Below are 17011 nucleotides of genomic sequence, written 5' to 3'. Positions count from 1 at the left end.
AACTATATTCATATCAAATTCCTGTAAGGCCAAATTGGAGTAGTTTAGAATTGGTTCCTTTGGCTTTGTGTAACCATTCCAATGGAGCATGATCGCTGAACACAGTAAACCTCCTATTATACAAATAGGGTGGAAGTTGCTTTATGGCCCAGACAATTGCATAGCGTTCTTTCTCTATAGTAGTTAGTGTTCAGTGGGTTTTAGTTTTTTGCTCAAATATGCGATGGGGTGCCTTTTACCCCCTTTCCTCCTCCTGCATGAGTACAGTTCCTAACCCAGTATTAAAAACGTCTGTGCACAGAAAGAATGTTTTCTCAAAATTAGGGTTTGCTAATACAGGCTCTTTAAATAAGGCTTCTTTTATTCTTTGGAAGCCCTGTTCACAGGCCTCAGTCCACTTTACCTTGTCCAGATTTCCTTTTTTGGTAAGGTCTGTTATGGGGGCTACAATGTCACTAAACCCCTTACAAACCTGCGATGATGATTGGCCAGCCCAATAAAGGATTGGACCTGCTGCTTTGTTTTAGGCTCAGGCCAGCCCTTTATGGCTTCTATTTTTAAAGGATCAGGGTGTACTAGTCCATTGCCCACCCTGTATCCCAGGTATGATACTTCTGCAGCTCCTAACATGCACTTGGAGACTTTAGCAGTTAGGTTGGCTTCTCTTAGCCTCTGTAACATGACTCCCATGTGTACAAGTGATCTCTCCAGGAATTGCTTTAAATAGCCAAGTCATCTATATAGGCTCTGACAAAGGTTTGTAACCCGTCCAAACCTCATTAATGAGCCTCATGAAGGTGGCACCGGAATTTTTTAATCCAAATGGCGGAACCTTGAATTCATATAGACCAGAATCTACTATGAAAGCAGATTTTTCCTGGACATCAGTGTCCAAGGGGATTTGTCAATATCCCCAAATTAGATCTAGTGTGCTTATGAATTTTATTGGACCAGTTGGGAGGTGCAAATCCTCTGTGGGAATTGGGGAATGGATCAGACTGTGTGATTGCATTCAGCTTTCTGTAATCTATGCAAAACCTCATAGTTTTATCCTTACTGGGCACCTTACAAGGGAGAAGCCCAGGGACTGTTTGATTTAGCAATTATCCCCCTTTTCAACATGCTTTCTACCTTCTCTGGGATCTGTTTTTGCATCTCCCCCTTGGCCTGATATGCTCTGCTAAACATTGGACAGGGCCCTGTGGTTTGAATGGAATGCACAATCGTGTCAGTTAAACCCTGGCTGGTTGGAGAATGCTTGCCTGTGGTGCTTTAACAGGGCTAACATCTCCTGCTTCTGGGCAAGATCCAAACCTTTCCGAAACTCAGTGCTCTCCAGCAGAGTTTCTCCTTTGCTTTCTGCAACCAAGTCAATCAAAGGACGGAGAATGTTCCTTCATCAGCACAACAAATCATATTGACAGCTGCCTCCCTTTCACAATAAATGTTCAGTCTGTTAGCATGCACCAGGTTTTTAGCTCCTCTTCCAAGGGGCTTTCTGACACTTCATTAATCCTTTCTGCAACCTCATACGGTCCGTCCCAGATGTCCTGCATTTTACTTTTCCTCACTGGAATTAGTACAAGCACCATATCCCCAATTTCAAAATCTCCTTCCTCAGTATGCCTTTCATAGCAAGCCTTTTGCTCTTCCTGACTTTTCTTAAGGTTTTGCTGCACCAAATCCATCATAGCTTGCAACTTTTCCTTAAACTGTGACAAATATTCCCCTACTGACTGTTCTGTTTCCTCAGGCATTCCCAGGCATCCCGGATTAACTCCGAGGGTCCCCTGACCTGTCTCCCATATAGGAGATCAAAGGGAGCAAACCCTGTGGATTCTTGGGGCACGCTTCCATATGCAAACAGTAGGTATGGAGGCAACACATCCCAGTCGCTCTCTTGTCTGGAAACATACATTCTAAGCATGGCTTTCAGAGTTCCATTGAATCTTTCCACCAGCCTATTGGTCTCAGGGTGTAGGGTACAGCTTTTATGGGCATTGTGTGGGGTAAAGCACTTAGCTTTTCAAAAATCATAGACATAAAATTCATACCATGGTTTGTCAACATCTAATTGGGAAAAACCTACCCTGCTAAAGATAGTGAACAAAGCGGCGGCCACAGTTTCAGCTTCAGTGTTAGACAATGCCACAGCCTCAGGATATCTAGTAGCAAAATCTACCACCACAAGAATGTATCTTTTCCCAATCCTAGAAGGTATGGATAAAGGTCCCACAATATCTACAAACACTCTGGCAAATGTCTTGCCTATATAATGGGTAAAGGCTGCAGGGGTACCTTGCTAGACCCCTTAAATCCTTTGCACTTCTGACACAAGTCACAGCTCTTGCCATATAATTTTACTGAGTCATACATAAGCAGTCAAAAGAAGTTTTGCTTCAGGCTGTCAAACGTTCTTTCTATTCCTAAATGACCTCCAAATGGCCCATCATGAGCTATCTGAAGCAGTTCTCTCCTATATTCTTCAGGCACAACTATTTGGTGACACTTTTCCAGGTAACCTCCTTTTTCCCAGCAGGGGCTTCCCTAAACAACATTCCATTTCTCATTTAAAAAAAAAAAAAAAAATCTCCCTCTTCCTTCCTCAGTTGGGGCATCGGTCTGAGCATCGGCCCTGGCCTGTGCTAATGAAAGAAACATCGCCCTGTTGAGCCAAAATAAATTTCTTCTGAATTTTACTCAGATCCAGAACTACCTCTGATATAGAAGGAGGATCCTCACACAATCCTCCATCAGGCAAGTTGCTAGACTCCATAGCCAAAGGGCTGGACGTATCCTCCTCCCTTTCGCAGCCTCCTTCACTGACAACAGGCAAGATAGTGGTATCAGCACTGCACTTCCCTTTTGACCTAGTTACGACATTAACTGGATTAAACCTGCTCATGATGTCATTACCTATTATCTAATTCCTACTGTCAATTCACCACTAACTCACCCACCCACCCACCCCATTCTAGGTGGATCTTAGCTAAAGGGACAGTCACAGGAAATTCTGCCAGGGCCAGAACAGTTATGCTCTTGCCTGCCAGTTTGTCCTCTTCCCGCACCTAACATCCTTTTACCAAAGTAATGTCCGATGTTGTGTCGCGCCAACCACAACAATCCATGCCATTCACCTTTGCATCCCTAATACATTCATCACTACCTCTCCAAGACTCAGCTCTGACATAGAATCATAGAATATTAGAGTTGGAAGGGACCTCGGGAGGTCATCTAGTCCAACCCCCTGCTCAAAGCAGGACTAACCTCAGCTATATCATCCCAGCCAGAGCTTTGTCAAGCCTCAGCTTAAAAACCTCTAAAGATGGAGATTCCACCACCTCTCTAGGTAACCCATTCCAGTGCTTCACCACTCTCCTAGTGAAAAACTTTTTCCTAATGTCCAGCCTAGACCTCTCCCCTTGCAACTTGAGACCATTGCTCCTTGTTCTGTCATCTGCCACCACCGAGAACAGCCTAGCCCCATCCTCCCTGGAACCGCCTTTCAGTTCACAAGACTCTGTCCTTCCCCCATATCTTCTCCTGCAGCTAATGAGATAGCGTTAGTGCTTACAGGATTAACATCTGCACTCCCCATTATGGCATTGACACTAGTAATGGGTGCAGGCTGTGGGGCGGTTTGAAGCTTTGGACAATATGGCTTTATATGCCCGGGTACCCCACACTGGTGACAGATAACTGGCTTCCCTTTAGGGTGAGAGGTTTTAGACTCTGGGCTCCCTTGGGACTTTTTAACAAAATTGGGATTAGGTTTTCCCTTAAACCCTTCATCTCTTAAATTGTGATGCAGAGTGGCTGCTTTTCCCCAGGGGCTTATTTCTCTCATGATTCCGATTCTGCACACATTCTTCTGCAATTTCTGCAGCGTGCAAAACAGAATCGGGCTTTTGGTTGCATGCCGCAGCCCGGACCTCATCTGGAACTAATTTCAATAACTGCTCTAGAGTAATTAATTCCATTAATTTCCCAAAATCATCCCAAGTGTTTTCACTAGTTATCCATTTCTTAGCAAAACCCAAAAGTTTATGAGCACATTCCAGATAGGTAACATCATTAGACACCTTAAAATTTCTAAATCTTAACCTGTAAGTTTCAGAAGTAACTTTGAATCATTTTAACACAGTATCCTTCTATGTTTCATCATTTAAAGCGTCATCCATACCCATTTCATTGAACACCTCCCTGCCCTTTCCAGTCAACCTGGTTAGTAGGACGGGCATATGCTGTTTATCTGGGATTTTGTGGAGACTGCACAGGCGCTCAAAGGTAGATAGAAATTCCTCCATATACTCAGTATCTTTGTAAATGGGACAGATCCTTTCCAAGTTTCTGTTTTCCAGAGGAGATGGATTTCCAGGTGGTGGTATCCTCCTTTGTTCATCCAGAACCTGGAGCCGAAGTACAGCAGCTTCTTTTTCAGCAATGAGGTGTTCCATCTGCCTTTGATGTGCAGCTTTTTCTATTTCAGCAGCTACTTTCTTTTCTCGTATTTGAAGTTCTGCCAGTTTCACTTCATGTTCGAATTTCTGCTTATTTTTTACTGCTAGCATTCTCACTATTTCTGCTTCAGTCCCTGTAAAAATGGGCAGGTGATGACAGATCTTTTGTCTTCTGATCACTGGCTATTAATAGGTTTTTGAGTTCTTGATCTGTGTTTTTCTTAAAAGATAATGCCGTTTGTGAGCACAAATCTTCAAGGGCTTTTCTATCAAGATCTGCATATGCTCTCCTTTCACCCATTTTAACTGATTTTTAACCCTTAAACTCTTGAATGTTAAAATCAATTTTGACAAGCGTGGGGTTATGATCCAAAACTCAGTTAATCTGTGGTAATGTGTATTTTAGCCAGATTACGCCACTGTGACGTTGGCCTCCAGGGGAGCCATGCTGAGACAGCTTGAACAGGGCAAACTGCAAAGAATGGGGCAGGCAAAGCCCTAAATAATGGTAGTTTTTCTTCCATAAGATATACCAAGCCAGCAGCAAATAGGTTCTGATGACCTCAGTGGTCATTCAATAGACAAAATACAGTTCCCTTAAAACTACCCAGACCTTTGGCTAGCACCCAAACAGCCAAGTCAAATATGATGGGGATTACTGAAAATCTTTATCCATTATATGTAAAAAAGTTCTACTAATCCCAAAGGATTGAACACATTACCAAACAGGTCATTGACTAGTTCAGATCTTACCCAAATACACGCTTAAAGCCAATGCTTTTATTAACTAAACTAACATTTATTTTAAAAAAGGAAAGAGAGTAATTGTTAAAAGGTCAGTATACATACACAGATGAAAAAAAAGCTCTTAGGTCAGTTTCAAAGTAGAGATAACTGAATTGCAAAGTCTCTGAAATTACCCAAACAGTTTAGAGGTTGTCAGTCTTTGTTCAGAGCTTCTTTGTTAGAAACCCAGTCCAGAGAAACAAAGACTAAATAGTCCATGTGCAGAGGTTGTTCATATTCTCCCATGAGAATTAACAGGGTGATTCCAGGCTGGTGCTGGGATCTCAATCTTGCGATCCAAACTTTCCATGACAAGCTTGGACAGATTGGAGATAAAAGGATCAGTCCACTAGAGTCTTTTATAGATCCCTGCAGGTTGACCAATATTTTCTTGACAGCAGGTATCTCCTTGAACAATTAATAGATGATTACTTGGGACTCTGAAGTACCATCTCCTATGTCCTGAGCACATGAGTAACTAGTTATATTAGCACAAGGTAATTGGCCATTTACAACCATTTACAGGTATTTACTTAAAAAAAACAACCAAACAAACAAAAAAAACCAAGAGTTCTGTGGCACTTTAAAGACTAACAAATTTAATATTTGCAGGCATAAGCTTTCGAGAAACTTCAGCTCTCTTCTTCAGATACAGAAAATAGGTAACACAGAGGCATCTTATAGATATACTTAAACTTCAAAGAGAAATACAAACAATAGTAATGTTACATTCAAAGTTCTATCTAAATGTTCATATGTTCCTTTTGAACTCTTAATCAATAGAACAGTGATAGACAGGAAAGCAGTTTATCTACATTGCTAACCTCTAACAAGAGGTATATAAAGAACATCAAATAACTACCAACGATACACTTGCATATCAAAGCTGTAGTCTACTTATAAGGAATGACCCTCACTACCATTGTATTTTCCTATAATGTATCTTGAAAGGTCAGAGTTGGACCGTGCAACTTGCAACGTTGCTTGGCCTTTTCGGGCCTAGTGTCACAGTGGCATACCTGATTTTAAAAATATTGCTTAAGAACTACTGGCTGTTAAACTAAACAAATCTGGTTGCTTTAGCTGTCTGTAAAACATGTATTTTGGAGGCAGCGCAAAGGAATTGTATCAGGGGAAAATTTCATGCTCCACTCAACTCTAATTTGATAGGTCAGTGGAGTATTCCATACACCTATTCTGCTGAAAGTACAAAAAAAATTAAAAGGCTGGAAACGTTCTAGCTAAATCTGACAAAAACAAGGCAATGCAAAGTTCACTCTGTTACTGATCCTCTTCTCAATTTGGGCCAGATCCTAATGTTATTACGCGCAAACTTGCTGAAATCAGTGAAACTGCTTGTACTGTTTGTACGGTAATCCTCGCTCATGTTGAATAACACATATCAGAATGTGGCCACTTATGTTTAGGGAAATTCCTCAGTGTATTTGCATGCCAAGTAAAATCAGTCAATATCCTGATACCATGCAGTTTTGAGGGCAAAAGGATGCAGTGGTGGTTTTTCTTAAAATCTTTTCCATTTGTAATTCTGCTATATTGATACAATATGGAGGGAAAGCATTATCTTTTGCCATGGAAGTAACACAAAAATTTTCTGAACAGTATTTGTAATGTAGGACTAAGTCATACTAAATTCTGTAGCTTTCACCACATTCATATAATTGAACCCCTCTACATTTTCCTGTGCATTTGTGCCTCAACCTGTTAGTTTTCATTTATAGAAATAACTATACTACATTTGGAATTTACTGTTTAAGCAAAAAGTAGTTGTTTATTGCCTGTTTGTGTAAGTGAAATTTGCAATAATAATCCTATTAAAACAAAATGAAAATGTAGACAGTAAATACCAGTTTTGGAGGAAAAAACAATGCTGTTGGATGCTAATTGAACTCATTTGTGTATTTGAACATTTCTGGATTTGAACATTTCTGGATAACTCCTTTTGCAAAGGTGCTTTACCATTGGTATATTTCCACAGGCTTGACACAACTCTCATCGACTTTACTGACATGAAGTGCCAACGAGGGGATTTAAGCTTCATTTTCAATGGTGATGCAGCACCCTCTGAATCTTTTGTAGTTTTAGACAATGAACAAAAAGTTTACCAGCGAATACATCATGAGGTGAGCAGCTGCATATATACATGATGTTCAGCATATATTACCTTATCCTTCTATATTATCAATACTAATGCAATACTTACATTAAATGTGTATTCTGCTAAAAAGTTAGGTTCTGTACCCAACTATGGCTCAAGTAATATGTAGCAATGAGGTAAGCATTCTATAAGGAAATCTTGCTAATGCCATAATTGTTGGGGGGATGGTAAATAAATATCTGTTACCTGTTCTCTTTGAGTGAGCAGGTTCTTCTTCGAGTGCGTGCTCATGTCCATTTCACTATAGGTGTGTGCACGCCTTTGTGCACAGCTTCCGGAACATTTTCCCCTTAACAGATCCCATAGGGCCGGCTCCGGTGCCCCCTAGAATCCTGTGCACATGTGGCGGTATATGAGGCGCTGCCGGCCCTACGCCCCCCTCAGTTCCTTCTTTCTGCCCATGACGGTTGCTGGAACTGCCTGCGCTTGCACTGCAAGCGCTTAATTCCCTGTGTTTTAAACTTTAAACAGGATTTTTTGTGTTAATTAGTTAGTTAGATTAATAACTGTTGTAGTGGTAGTTAGAGACTTAGAGAGAGTCTAGCTCAGACTTTACTGGGAGCAGGTATGCTCCGGTGTCATGGCTTCAAGCCACGTGCTTTTGGCAGGAAGGCTTTCCTGCTAAGTGACCGCCACTGCCTGAAGCGTGTGGGGGAAGCTCTCTGTGAGAAGAGAGAGGCTTTCAGACCCCCGGAAAATCCGCCTGGAAGCCTGGCTCATGGAGCCCCGAGCCGGCTCCGAGCCATCCCGCTTCGCTGCGGTATCCAGTGTGCTGCTGGTGCAGAGGGCACTGTCGGCACTGACCCAACTCGGCACCGTGAAGATGGAGCGTGGATACTCCCCCGCACCGTTGGAGCAGGCGGGGTGGAGCACCTACCGGCACCGTCGACTTCAGTGGCTGAAGGGCTGAAGGGCAAGACGTGAAGTGTCTTTTAAGTGTCTTGAGGCAAAACGCCTTCAATCATAGCTTCATCCTGCAAAACACTTACATATGTGCTAAGTGTTTTGCTGTATTAGAGCCTATATCAGGAAAGTTACTGATTTTAAAATACTGCATTAAAAATAAACTAAAAATGTGGTAACACTTTTGTGTAAGTATATGGATCACTCTTAAATTAAAATGGTGGTCTTGAAATGGCTTCGGTTGTTCTGAGCCACCAAAAGTTTTTTCAACTTCGCTGAAGGTTTTAAGCTGCTGTTTGCATGGGTGGTAATGTAAAATCAACAAAATTGTGTAAGGTGCTTTCAAATAATAACTTTAAAGCTTCTTAACTGGTTTTAGACAGATAGCTGTCTTGTTCCATGGAAACGGAAAAATTAGATCAGAGGTGTAAGCACTTCCCCAGATCAACCACTAAAGTTAGGTACTAGCAATGCTGTTTTGTTTTTTACAGCACCAGACAAACTGTGCTTGAATTTGTTTTTCCATTGGTGTTATAATGGCTATTAAACTACCCCTTGAGTAATATTAACTATTTGAGACTGTGTGCCGTACACTGAATTAGTACATTTGGCTGGCACAGTTTCAGACCCTGTGTATCCTTCCATAATACCAATTGTATAAGGTACTAGGATGCCAATGTTATATGAAATTCTTTGAATAATTCCAATAAAGTAATTCTCAGAGTGCTAGTTCTTGATGCATTCATAATCTTCTGGGGGAGAAAAATTGGCCAATTAAAGGATAAGGCTTATTCATGCACAGTCTGCTTGTAAAAAATTAAAAAGGTTAAAATAATCAGTAAGTACTGTTCAGTATTTCAGGATCTCTTTTGTTCCAGGAATCTGAGATGGAAACGGAGGAGGAAGTCGACATTTTGATGAGCAGTGATATTTATTCAGCAACATTATCAACCAAATCAATTACCTTCACACGTGCCCAAACAGGATGGCTTTTCAGAGAAGACAAAACAGTAAGTCTGAAGAGAACCTCTCTGTCTTAACCAGCCCTGTCTTTGTTTCTGTGTGCATAATGGCACTGGAAGATGATGGTAACGCAAAAGAGGAGAGTAAGGAGTGTTTGTTTGTCTTCAACATTTTTATTGTGCTAAATCTCACCTTTCTTGAGTTGTAAGCCATGGAGAAAGTGGATTTTTTTTCATGGCCGAAGCAGAGTCTGTGCCAGATAGTGGAGGCAGTATAAGAGGCATAGTAAAAGGATCTTTGACCCATTGTGAAGAGACAGGAAAGGGGACAGAAAAGTGCAATGTCCCACAGTAGTAGTAGGGAATGAATAAAAGATTATGAAGAACTCAAGTCAGAAGTAGGAATGGGAAGTAGACAAATTCAAGGAGATCTTATAATGAAGACTTGAGAATGAAGGTGTTTAAATATGTTGCTCTAGCTCGGACAGAATCAGTGTTTGGATACCACAGTAATAGTTGCCATATGAAAACATTAGATAGAAGGGAATTAATAGAAACCAAAACAATGGCAGAAAGTATAGCAATTCCTTTTCAGAGAATGGAATGAAGAGAAGTCAAACTATTATTATTCAGGCACTCCTTTTATTACTTCTGGCTAATGAAAACACTTCAACTTAAAAATTCCCTGGGGCCATTTCTGATAGCTCATAGCACTTGCTTGGTCCCTTGTCAGACCCATTCACCTCTTACCAGCATGCAGTGTTCAGTCAGTCTTTGCTTCATCTGGTTCTCCTACCAGCTCCCCATTCAAAGCAGGCAAGATAACAGGTGAGGCAATAATCAGCTGACCTAGGCTCTCTGCCGATGCCTCCGAAACTCCAGCTCTCAGACAGCAAAGGCAGAAAGAAAGATGATGCAAAAATACAACTTTGTAGAAAATGTTTTAAGCATGCAGGGTAGAAGGATTTATCCCACGGGGATTCATCTGAAAAATGCAATGATTAAAAATCAGCTTAGTCAGTAGACACTTCAGACACCCAGTGCACTTAGGTGCACCAACTTCTGACTGTGTTCTGGCTGATCATTTTTGAAGAAACGCCTATTAATTTGGAATTCTGGGTAGAAATTGAGCTGAATATACTCTCTGCACCTATATCTCCCAATTCCACTGACGTCTACACTAGACTGCATCATTGTCGGTTGCAATGGGGGAAAATACCCTTTCTCAGGTACAGACTGTATTTACACTTTGCCATATGTTTAGAGCTTGCAAAAATCTACATTAATTTGAATTAACTAGGGGAAAATCCCCAAACTCTCTAAAATAGTTACTGCTCTTACAACTAGAGACACTGTGAACATACAGAATGCTAATACCTTACACTTGTTCAGGTTCAGTCATCTCAAAGAGGATGAAACAGATAGAATAGACCCACAAAATATCAACAGTGGTCAGAGGCATGGGCTTGGGGGATTTATCTATGATATTGGAGACGATCTATTCTAAGATTATTTAGTGCAGAAAGGCTGATTAGGGAGATGAACCTAAAATATGGGAAATAAGAGCCTGATCATACAAGCTGCTTATGTTCCACTGAACACAGAAGGTGGTGCTCAGCATTTCATAAAGTCAGGCCCCTGAGGTATTAGAAACAATTAAAAGTGTTAACGATAATTGCTGTGGGGCTACTATTTTTTATCTCATTACACTTTGAATGCCTCTATTTTTGTATAAAATAGAAAGTAATGCCATTTATCATTTTAAATTACTAAACTGTGTACAGTAATATCAAAAAAGTAATGGCAAATAATTTAGCAGTTTTTAGAGGTTAGATAAATGAACACTTCTATGCAAGGCTGAATGAAAACATATGGAAAATTCAACCTGTCTGTGAGGTACAAGCGCTCACTTGTGAGGGAAATGGAAGGAATGTTTTCCTCCTTGGATAGATATACCCCCATTTGTCTTCCTGTGTGGGGGAAGGGTAGGGTGGGGGGAAGATTTTGCTTTCTTTTAAAACGTTAGGTGATGTCACTCAAAAGTTAACTCCTATCTGAGCATTTTTCTATAATTTTTACTTTTTCCATTTTATGAAATGCAAACTCCAGGTGCAAAAAATAAGTCGCATGTATAAAGTATCAGTTGACATAGTCAGCTGTTCCAGAACTCTCCAGCCACAGAGATAAAAATATATTTCTCCTTGACACCCTCAGATTAGCTCTTTGGGAAATGCTGACATAAATAGATGTTTCATGTTAATGTAAATTTTATCTCCAAAGAAATTCTTGCAAGGGGACAGCCAGTGTTTCTGCTGCACTTGCATTTACATTATTGGAAGTATGCAGTGTTAATGCAAATGCTCTATCAGTACAGGTGACTTAAAGTACAACATTCATTCTTCTGTACTTAAATTTATTTCCTTTCATGTAACAGAGTCATTTTAGTGTTTGAATATTCCTGATTTAAGTTATTTTACTATAGCTTTTGAGTTAATTAATGTCAAATACCTATCTTACAGGAAAGAGTAGGAAACTTCTTGGCAGACTTCTACCTAGTCAATGGACTTGTTTTAGAATCTAGGAAAAGAAGAGAACATCTCAGTGAGGAAGATATTCTTCGAAATAAGGCCATCATGGAAAGCCTGAGTAAAGGTGGTAACTTGATGGAACAAAATTTTGAGGTATGGTTAGCTTGTTTTCTTCACCAGTTTTATTGAAGGGAATAATCTTAGTCTTCACACTTTATACCTAATAAACTTTATAGAAAAAACTTGTTTTTCTCTTTTCTGTATAAATGTTATTCTCCAAATAGTTAGAATTGCTGATTTATAGTCTTAGCACTATCCTAAATGTTTGAATGTACTTCTGCATTTTTAGTCTTTCTACTTAATGTCTTTAGGACTCTAACAATAATTTTCAGATAAATTCTATGCATTACAACTTTTGTGGCCTACAATCTTCAGTAAAACATACTATAATGAAGGCATGGATAACACTTTTCTGTCTCTTGTTAATTATAGTTACTTTCAATGGATAGCAAATATTCCAGATTACAAAAAATTAAACTGCTGCATGAAATAAAGCACGAGCACTTCAAATATCCAGTGAATTGATTTACTAATTTTTGTGTGTTGAGCTTTTTTTGTGTGTGAAGATCATCTAGCATAAAATGATTGAAGTGATGTTATGCTTTGGGAGAGGGGGTGGGAAGGGGAGAAGCATTGGAATTATTTGGGGTTACTAATATGTAACTTGTTGACTCGCTGCTTGGGGGATTTTTTAGACCAGCCAAGAAACTTACTATTTTTTACCCTGATAGTGAGTTCAGTCTTAGTAAGGAAGGACTGTGCAGCTGTGTCCGTTTGAGCAAATTTAAAGGAGAGCCTTTCTGGAACACAGTGCTTTAGAGAATAGGGTTCTAGTACATTTTTATTTGTATGTTAAGAATATAGAGTCGTTTGTTTTTTTTTTTTTGTTTTTTTTTAAATTAGGCAAATCCATGTTTAACTTCAGACACCTATTTCTGAAAATCTTGCCAGTACATCTATAAATGCTGTGTTTTGAGAATTTACTACCAGTTCTAAAACCTTTGCCTAATTTAAAAATTATACATTGTTCCTGCAGTGCATAGCCAATAGAGAGTAGCAGTCCTCCACCTCTACCCTGAAACAGGGATAGATCCACAAACAATGTTTTAGCAAACTTCAGGCATGTCCAGTTTCCACTGGAAGAGATTAACCTCCGTAGATAGAAACCTTTCAAATCCTACAATGAATGTGGTAATTTATTTGGAATTGATGACACTTTTACATTTAATTTGCACTAGTTTTCTATTGCATGGACAGGCATTGAAATTGGTGAGAATAGGTGATACATTAGAAAGCATAAAGATATACAAACTAGGTATTCTCTCACTATTTGTTGGGGGTGGATTGTAACTTCAAAATTCTCTTCACAGTGGAAATGCACCTTCTAAGCTTAGTCCAATGCCACTGGACACAAATTTGCACAATTGAGCTGATATATAAAATAGATATCTTACATTGTAAATGTTAGAGAAGTACTTTATAAGCCATTAAATCTTGTTTTCTTACTCTCCTGTTTATAGACTAGTAGAATTGAATAGTCAGTTAGCATATAGCATAATTATTTTGCTAAGGTGAGCATCAGTATGCTTCTTGTCTGACAATGAACATTAAATGTGACTTGGGATAACAGAAGACAGTTATCAAATGTGAATATCCATTCATAGCCAGGCAAGAACAACAAGCAGATTTTTTATATTAAACATGACTTGAAGATTTTAGGATTTTAGATAGATTAGTCAGAAAGGAGCCCTCTCCAAAATTGGTGTCTTTTTGGATACCATCTTTAAAAATCTCTGCTTTTCAAAGCAGGCTAAAACTTGCTAGACACAGGATATAGGAATTTGGACAAAATGAATTATGAATAAAAGAACTGACATTATGGATTTGCTATAGTAATGTATCTAAGATTATACTCCTTTGGATTGCAGGCTGTTTAGATCAGGAACTCCTCTGTGTTTGGAAACCACTTAGCACATTTTGGGTATTACCATAGTCTCAATAAATCAAGCTGGAATGGGAAATTAGCATCTCAGTGCAGACTTGGTCATTGGAATTGGGACTGTAATACATACATTCTCTATCAAATGGGAAATTTGCTTTCTCCCATACTTTTTTTCATGATCACTTCCCTTCCAGTCACCTCCATCATTCTGCTTGAAGCTTTTTCAATCAGCAGAATACAACTTGTCATGCTTCTGTCACTTTCAGTGTTGTTGCCTGTAGTGTTCTGAGCAGTAATGAAATGGAACAGTCTCATAAACATCCTGGGAGTTGCCAGCACTTTCCAGTCAAAGTAAATGTTACATCGGAAGAAAGATTTCCAGCTTTGGTGTGATTTTTTTTTTTTTTTACTATCTTTGTAAATCCTCAAGAATTGTCCAGTTTTAAGTCAAATTATTTGAAAATTAGTGTACCATCAAACAAGATGGCTTAATCCTTGGCTGCACCTTACGTAGGAACTTTGTGAAGTCTGCTGAAGTGCCAGAAGCAGCAGGTTTTCTCTTCTTTTTTTTTTTCATTTTTGCATGATGTCTTAAATATTTACTAGCTGCTTAGTCAACTTTATCTCCTTATTTTACTAGCTCTTGGAGTCCCAAGCAATTCTTTATGCAGTGTATTCTTGAAGTACAGAGCTATCTCCTCAATGTCCTTTTTTAAAGTTAAGCTCTTTGGGTTGTTCTTTCAGATATCCTACAAAAGCATTTTCCAACCATCTAGGTTTAAGGGAACTCTTTTTATTGTAAAGAGGCAAAGGTGTATTATGAAAACAATTAGCATAAAGATTTTGTTTGTGGTATACACTAGCCATAATTTCCATCAGTCTGTTTCCTGTTACTTGTCGTCCTGATGTTCGTGATTATTGCACTACTAAAATAGCAGACTTCTGTGTGAATTAATGCTTGGAATCAAGTGTCCACATGTCAAGTTAAAAGCCATGGGAAGGAAGAGCAGGCGGTGGAGATATTAGGTGAAACTGTTAAACTTACCTAGCTGCATGTTGGATGGGAGGATGAAGTGATGCATTTTATAAATTTTGAACAATTGACTACCTGTAAAATATGAAGTTACTACATGGCACTCATCACTTATTTTTCTTTAACAGCCAGTCAGACGACAGTCCCTTACTTCACCTCCACCCAACACAATTACATGGGAAGAGTACATATCTGCTGAAAATGGAAAGTAAGTATAGCAGTTTCTTTTTAAGATGAGGAATCTTTAGCTGTAGATATTTCTCTTCTTTAGCTTATATTTTTACATCTCCATAGCTTCTGTATTTTTCTTGCCTTTGACCTGTAAAAAACACTCTTCACTAGGCTGGCATGAGTAAAAAGGGGGTTGTGTAGCAGGGAGGATAGAACAACTATATAAATAATTTGACAATATAATCTTGCACTACAATTAAGTGAAAACATAGCAATATTTTGTAAGCTTGCAGAATACTTGATATCTGAAGCCTAATCTTTAAATACTTAAAAAGATTAAGGTCTTTGTTTAAAACATAAGTGCAATTTTCTGAAACAACATAATGTGTGAAATTGCTCAGTGGCAGCCATGTTTTGTGTAAGATGCAATCCTCATCTAATACCAGTTAGTTAGCTGGTGCCTCTTATACTTGTTTGTTGTAGTTTAGATTAGTAAAACCAGCAGTTGAGTAAAAATTGTTTTTCCTAGGATTAGACTTTCCCTAATTTGATGCTTGAGCACCAAAAACCGTGCTAGTTGCTTCACAAAAAACAGTGAAGATACAATTCTTGCTCCAAAGAGTTCACAATACATATTCAGATGTTACAAGAAGTAGAGTGAGAATAATAAAGGAAAAGAGATACAGAGCAATGTTTACAATATATGATTACTCAATAAGATGTGAACATCTTGATTTTTTTTTAGTGTATTAACTGTACTACAGATAGGAGGTGTGGCAGAAGTAAGTATATAAGGAAGGATGTGAATAATTACACATAAGCTCATCTGTTACTATGGGGAGAAAAAATGATTGTTAGATTTCTTTTTTTGTTTATTCCAAATATAAATCATGCAATCAACAATACAAACATCTGAGTGGATATGAATCTCCAATCTGTATTTTCAATTAATAGAAATTAAAGATAGAAAAAGCCTGTTACTTTATAACTGTTCCATTCCATTACAAAATTGTGTCCTATGTTATGTTCTCCAGTGTTTCCTCCATTCTGTCTTTAAATGACTACAGCAAAAAAACTTCCACTACTTCTGTTGTGAGCCCATTGCATAATCTGATGGATCTCATAGCAGGAAGCTTATATTCAGCCTAAACTCTTCCTGTCCCAAGTTCATCATGGCATTCCTTGTTTATATTCCCATGGACAACCCTAAACTATTTCCTACCACCTTGGTTGGTTTTCATGTCTTCCCCCATAGTTCTCATTTAGTACAATCTATCCATATTCAGCTGTTTTAATCTTTTTTCATAACTCAGCTTCTTAATAATTTTTGTTGATTTTCTGTGAGTTCCCCAGAACTAATAGTAAGCAAAATTAAGATGCCTTCTAATTCCTTTTCTCTCCTAGGTGCAGCTCTGATTTCACATTAATTCTTTTAAACGTAAATAATTACGTTTTTCACGTCTTAAGTATTTTTTTAAGTCTAACTTGTTTCTTTCATAAAAGGAAATGTCCCATTGAGGAGAGTTTTAAATATTTATTTTATTTTATTTATTTATTTATTTAAAGAGCTCCTCACCTGGGTAGAGAGCTGGTCTGCAAAGAAAGCAAGAAAACATTTAAAGCCACAATAGCCATGAGCCAGGAATTTCCCTTAGGAATTGAATCGTAAGTCAAAATTGTCTGTAAACGTTCATATGGGAAATTAAACAGTTGCCTACCTGTACTGTAACTGTTTTTGAGATATGGGTGCAGACATGTATTCCACTCAGGTGTGTGCACATTTATTTTTCTGATTCTTCTCCCCTTAATGTCACTGACTTCTTGTATTGCCCCTTAGACAAGGACACAGGAATGGTTTATGCTGTCAGCAGCAGCTTGATTCATTCCCTCAGAAATCCACAGTGGAGTGAATTAGCTCTTCTAAAACAACAGACAGTTGTACAAAGCAATGATCAATGAATATGGAAAAATGATATTAATGGGATGAAAC

General features: G+C 38.7%; 1 protein-coding gene across 2 annotated transcripts in view; it reads left to right on the top strand.

Annotated features, from left to right (window-relative positions):
• ANKRD13C (ankyrin repeat domain 13C) overlaps positions 1-17011 on the top strand; it is a 48424-nt gene that overhangs the window by 24810 nt on the left and 6603 nt on the right. The window contains exons 7-11 of one of the 2 annotated variants that reach the window (XM_067563371.1): positions 7243-7387; positions 9204-9335; positions 11807-11968; positions 14979-15058; positions 16588-16686. In XM_067563371.1, coding sequence (XP_067419472.1) covers positions 7243-7387; positions 9204-9335; positions 11807-11968; positions 14979-15058; positions 16588-16686 — 618 coding nt within the window. The remainder of the gene's footprint in view (positions 1-7242; positions 7388-9203; positions 9336-11806; positions 11969-14978; positions 15059-16587; positions 16687-17011) is intronic. The other variant, XM_067563372.1, reaches the window with a different exon arrangement.

The sequence above is a fragment of the Emydura macquarii genome, unplaced genomic scaffold (assembly GCF_026122565.2).
Source record: "Emydura macquarii macquarii isolate MOO-44397 ecotype Brisbane River unplaced genomic scaffold, CSIRO-AGI_Emac_v2 contig_2481, whole genome shotgun sequence".
Taxonomy (NCBI): Eukaryota; Metazoa; Chordata; order Testudines; family Chelidae; genus Emydura; species Emydura macquarii.
The sequence above is the reverse complement of the archived record's forward strand: the minus strand, read 5'-3'. Positions and strand labels throughout refer to the sequence as shown.